Here is a 6000-nt window from a genome sequence, read left to right as displayed (position 1 = left end):
TTTTGAGTCAGATGCAAAACACCAATCAAAATGACAAATTGAAGACGAAAGTGGCCAGTTTCAGAAGGTCCCGCCCCCTCGTTCGTGACGTCACGCCAAGACGTCTTGCCTTGCTCGAGAATCAAAACAATGGCTTCAGATTGGGAGAAGATGCTTTCTTGTTCTTGTTGAGAACCAAATTTGCCCGTCTGGACCTCAACCCCTCCCCCCCATGGAGAATAATGCCAATGTCGTATGTTGTTTACATACGACAATTTGGCATTTTGGTTGGGACTTTAGCAAGCACTTTGCAGACTTGATTTGCTCTCGTGGGCCGAATAAAATGAAGTGGCGGGCCAGATTTGGCCCCCGAACTTTGACTTTGACACCGATTGCATCTAGAGCGTACAACAAATGAATGAATAACCAGTTTTCAAATCTGAAGTAAAGATTAATACCCGTTATTGTGGTTTACATACAACAATTTGGCATTTTGGTTCGGAGTTTAGCGAGCATCATGGAACTCGACATGCTCGATTTGCTTTCGTGGGTCGAATAAAATGATATGGCGGACCTTGACACCACCGTTATAAACCAATCAACTCATTCACCGCTATTTTCCCCATTGTGGGACGAATAAAGGTATTCTGATTCTGATTCCCACAAACATACGGGAAGATCGACAACGGGAAATGGCGACAGAGGAAATGATCCTCATTTCCACAGGATTCATTTGAGCCAAAAAATGGACGTCAATTAGGTTTGAAGGCCACCACTTGAGCTCACCCGTCCGTGCGACGGGGCACACGCAGGTGTCGAGGAAACGCCTCACAGAGAAAATATGGCCTTTGTATTTGACAAAAATCAACACTTGACACGCCCCTTTGACGGATTTGAACTTGGGTTGGTTCATTAAAGCCAAAATTGGTGTTTGGCGGACGCTTGGTCTGTCAGAATGCCCCCCCCCCTATCCCAAGCCCCCACTTACATCTACTCCGCAGAAAAAAATGCATTTGAATTATCGATGAAAACAAAACAAAACAAAAAAATAATAATCAAATAAAAAGGAGTCATTGTACTGTGATAAAAAAAATAATAATCATATTTCTGGACATTAAACTTTTAAAGGTTTCTGTTATTTGGCAAACACATTTTTTTGGACCTGTTTAAATACTATGTACATTCACATTTAAGTTACCGATGTGTACTTTTAAATATATTTATATGCATCTATATTCTATGACACCCTACGGGCAGTTGCTGAGGTTCCATTCAGTAGCTGAATTCTCTTCATATTGCACCTCCGTCCTCTCACTGTCTTACAATGCGACACATACAAAATAGTCTGCAAGTGGGGGAGGGGAGGGGGTCAAATCATACAAAGAATCAAACAATGAGGGGCAGGGGGGGGGGGGGGGGGCTTCCTCTTCCACTGTCCGTTCCAGGTGATAAGGAAAAAAGGAAAGGTAAACAAAACAACATTTCTTGGGATGTCACGCAAAGTCGTGCGTATGTGAGTGACAACAGATTTTTGACCCCCCCCCCCTCAAAAAAAAAATAATTATAATAATCATAATGCAAAAGGGAACAATATCTACAAGCAGTTTCGATTCCTTTGTCCCGTGCTCTTTTCCTCTGATATGAATTCCAAAGCAGGCTTGGAGGTGGTTGGGGGGGTTGGTGGATGGGGGCTAGAGTCGAGTCATCAGGGCCAAGGGAGGTAGAAAAAAAAGAGAAGAGTCTGCACCGCCCTTGTCTTGACTGTGTTTATCGAAAAAAAGAGGGGGGGTTGGATGCTAAGGTCAATATCTACGGAAGAGCATTAGGGCCATGTTGAGATATATATATATATATATATATATATATATCTTATTATTATTCTGAGAAAAAAACTCGCAAATTTGCTCGATTTAAAGTCTAAATTTAGCAAATTTGCGCGTTTGAGAGCGGCAAATGTGCGCCTTTTTTTTTCTCCGAGTAATAGCCCATCTGTAAAAAACAATCCATTTGAACCTGGCCCTAATGCTCTTCCGTAAATATCAGGCCACCCCGGGCGATGAAACAAAAGCATCCACAAACAACGCTGACATGCGATCGGCTCCGAGGGGATGGAGATTTTTGGTCGCCGCATTGTTGTGGATGTGACTTGATCTCCATCCAAGTCTGCGGTAGCAAAAGTCATCGGGGTGAGGCGTCGCTCGCTCATCGTCCATACGAGTCTCTGAAGCGTCGTCCGCGACGTCGGCAGCGACGTATCGGACCCCGCCCCCCACGCCGACTCGTGCCCCTTAGCCCCGCCTTTTTCTACGAAAGAGGTGACGTCGCTTTGCGTTTGGTTAGGAGCGCTTCTCTGTTTTCGCTTTCGCACTTTGGCAGTGTAATACAAAGGTTTGGATCGGGTTGCTTTTCTTCATCTTTGAATTCATTTGGGTTCACAATGGTTTGGAGAGGTGAGCTTTTCTTTCTTTCTTGGCTCGCTAGCAAGGTAGTTAGCAGTGAAAAACGTCTTTTTTTTTTTAATTTCCTCTCTCCCGTGAAGAATATTTGGACTGTTCTTTGTTTCCCCCCATTTTAAAGCCAGAAAGAAACATTTGATAAATGCAAAGTTGTGTTTTCCGAGGAACGGCAACAACAATAGCGTTAGCTCGTTAGCATCCAGACACGTGAACAAGTTCAAGGACCGTCGCTGCCTATCAAAAAGCGGGCGGGGCTAAACGAGGATGAAATTGAAGTGCCAACAGAGCTCGTCATCCCCTTGAACAAGTCTTAACGGAGCGCCGGTTGCCAGCAAGCGCGTCACTCATCCGTTTGCGCTCGTCGACGGCGCCGAATGCCAAAGGCCGCCATATCGCCTCAAAAAAGGAATGGATAACGGGAGGAGGACGGACCCCCGGGGGGGTCACCACGTGCCGGACGAAGATTCCTCAGTTTGGTTTTGGCGCGGGTAAACTGGCAAACTTGTCAAAAGAGGTCAGCGGGACGCGGCGTCCAGTAGCGCCGGCGCGGCCGGCGTGGTGGAGCGAGAGGCGCTACTGGAAGCGCTTTCCTTCGGGCTGGCCGACACGCTTCCCCCGCCGCCCGCCGACCGAGCGCTCTCCGGATGGGCGGGCGGAGCGCCGGACGCCGAGGGCGGCGAAGGGGTGCCGAGAGGAACGCCGCCGTCCCCCGGCAGCCCTTGTGAGCCTCGGCCGCAGACGTGGTGGTGCCTCTCCCAGTCTTTGTGTTGGCAGAAGGAGCCGCAGTAGCGAGCGGCGTTGCAGCCGCTGCACGTTTCGCTGGCTTTCCTGCCGCAGTTCCAGCAACTCTGGTGAGACAGTGGCAAGACCAAAAAAAATACGTCTCTTTTTGTCTCCGAGACATGACACATGCGCACACGCGGGCTGCTGGGAACTTGATTTACGGCTTCCTTTGGCTTACAAACTTCATTGCTTCCCACACAGTGTGGAAGGCCAAAAGTGTGGACCCCAAAAATTCATTTCCCTTAGCAAACCATTAAAAGGAGAATAATCCGTTCCCAGCTCCCCATAAAACATCATCTTCTACTAAATAAGCCATGAAACGACACAAAATATACCTCATTTTATGTATAAGAAATGTGCTATGGTATTATGATTCAAGACATAAACTGTACTGTGTCATACAGTGGTTTTATTGACCTTTGTGATGGCTTAATTTCATCAGCATAAAACACTTGACGAGGAACGTAGCCTTCTTCTTTCACCATCTTGAGGAATGATCCCTTGCAGGTGCTTTCTCTGCCATCATTTTACCTTGTTCCTCATCCATTGTGTTCTGTTTAGCTGGGTTGATCGCTTTTTGCATCAAGTGTACGGATGGCTTGTGCGGGTAATTTGTGGATGGGATAGTTTAACCTTGCAGTCTACACTCTGCTATCAAAGTTGAAACGAGTCCAAATGTCACCGTTTTGTCACTCTCTCTCTGTCGTCTGCCTGTCTCTTGCATGTTTAAAGCACCTCCCCTCACTGCTGCGTTCTTGACCAATCACATGCGGCGTTAACCGAAGACTGGGGGCGGGGAATAGAGGAGAAAAAATGTCAGCAGCCGTTTTCTTTTTGGGAGAATGGCTTCCGTACGAGCCGGCTGCCATTTTCTTGGTAGGAGAACAGGCTCGTTCGCAAACGACACATCAGCCATTGTGGCAGCTCCGTGTTTATCCCGAAAAATAGTTGGTATGCCAAGGTAAAATGGTCATAAATTGAACGTTGGTGAGCCGAATAGTTGGTAAGGCGAGGGATTGGTAAACCGAGGTATCGCTGCGCGTGGTGGAACCATTTTGAGGTCTGCTCCGGTTTGAGTCACCATCATCTGCTCAGGAATGGACTCAGTCTGCCACCTCGTCCGTACCATCTGGCTCTGTCTGCCATCTTTATCCAAACAACTGGGCTGCTTCTGCAGCCATGACGGCGCCGTGGCTGGCGGTGCGAGTAACTCGCAGCCAAAAGCTGTTAGCTGAATGTCGGCGAGCTGATAAAACGCCGGTGGTGATGATGTAGCGTTTAAGAACACTGGGGAGCCGGACTCTCGCCCGTTTCCAGATGATGATGATATAAGAACAAAAAGAAGTCAGCTTTAAAAAAAACAAAACGTACAGTGGTACCATGGCCTTGTAAATTTCATCTGGACTGTGACTGAGCTAACTACTATGACTATACGATAACTACTACTACTATTTGCTGTCTGTTAGCTATCTGGCTGGCTAGCTGAATTTAGCTAGCTAGCGATTAGCTATCTAGCTAACTATATGTTAGCTAGCTTTCTATCTATTTTCTTCCGGGTTGAGTGGACGCTGGCGCATGTGGCTGCCCTTGCTCACCCACAGAAAAAAAATCTCCTGTGACTGAAAAGTGACCTTGAGAGTTTTGAAAGGCGCTTATAAATAAAATGTATTATTAGTAATATTACATCTGTCAAGACTAGTAAAGGCAAATCCAATCCAATCCAAACAAGGCTCGAAACTGGTGGTTTCGCATAGCAGTTAGCGAGATAAAATGTGTATTTTGCCGGCCGTTAAAACACTCATGGAGAGGCAACTGCTAAGGCAGACCCAAAAGATTTCACTGAGCTCGACGTCTGGATGTTAAATTGGACCCATTTATGGCGCAGAGCTAGCAAAAAGCTTGCGACTGCTGTGAATAAACAAGTAACAGAGAGACAATGCTAATAATGAACGATGGAAACGCCACGCTGAGCGCAAAGCTAATCTTAGCTAATCGCAAAGCTAACTTTAGCGTCGCGATTAGCATGGCCTTTTAATCGTTGATGGTTATTGTTTCTTTGTGAAAATGTGACGTGTTTGAATAAGCAAGAATAATATGGCGGAGTCCACTTTTCACAGACGTCTGGCTGGAAGCACGTTTCAGTGGAGAGCATCCAATTTTGAACCGCAAGACAGCAGGCAATTTAGTCAACGTCGAGACTCTGGAGGAACAAAAAAAAGGTCCAGAACCGGAAACAAAATAAGTTCTGTTGACGGTGTTATATTAGCCAGAGGTTGTGCCCTATCATCTTAATATTAGTTCAAGTTTTATGATGTTTTTGGTATGGTTGTTTTTGACTTTTAGGGTTGACGCAATCAGTGAATTTAGCTTTGCTTTTGAGGCAAGAAAATACACAATATGAATCAAACAAAATAAAAACGCTTCTTTTTTTCCCATTTTTTATAATCAACAAAATCCTTGCCACAATCAGGAGGGCGATGGTATGAAATCAGCATTCAATGTGAATATTTCTTGATCAGCCTGACTAAGCCTATGTGGTAAGGATCTAAGAAGTCTGTTGTAAGCACGACCCAAATTAAACCTCACCCCGCCATGGCGATTTAGTGAAGGGTCTTGCTGTCTTATAAGAATAGCTTCTTTTACTCCCCTTTCAAAGCATTTTTTTCCACAAAGATTTTAACATGCCTGTCGTCAAATGAGTGGTTGCTAGCTTTGAGGTAGCTACTTGTATCGTCTCCCGATACAAGTAGTCAATGGTGTCTTTTCTCTTTGTATTTGGAAA

General features: G+C 45.7%; 1 protein-coding gene across 13 annotated transcripts in view; it reads right to left on the bottom strand.

The window, feature by feature from the left end:
* Positions 1-235: 235 nt before the first annotated feature.
* Positions 236-6000, bottom strand: part of cbfa2t3 (CBFA2/RUNX1 partner transcriptional co-repressor 3) — a 53868-nt gene continuing 48103 nt past the window's right edge. For 12 of the 13 annotated variants that reach the window (XM_088991364.1, XM_088991369.1, XM_088991371.1 and 9 more), the window contains one exon: positions 236-3283. In XM_088991364.1, coding sequence (XP_088847490.1) covers positions 2951-3283 — 333 coding nt within the window. In that variant the 3' untranslated portion in view covers positions 236-2950. Of the gene's footprint in view, positions 3284-3364; positions 5419-6000 lie in introns of those variants that run through there. The other variant, XM_088991375.1, reaches the window with a different exon arrangement.

Source organism: Hippocampus bargibanti, linkage group LG03 (assembly GCF_051943395.1).
Source record: "Hippocampus bargibanti isolate YZ-2025 linkage group LG03, ASM5194339v1, whole genome shotgun sequence".
NCBI lineage: Eukaryota > Metazoa > Chordata > Actinopteri > Syngnathiformes > Syngnathidae > Hippocampus > Hippocampus bargibanti.
The sequence above is the reverse complement of the archived record's forward strand: the minus strand, read 5'-3'. Positions and strand labels throughout refer to the sequence as shown.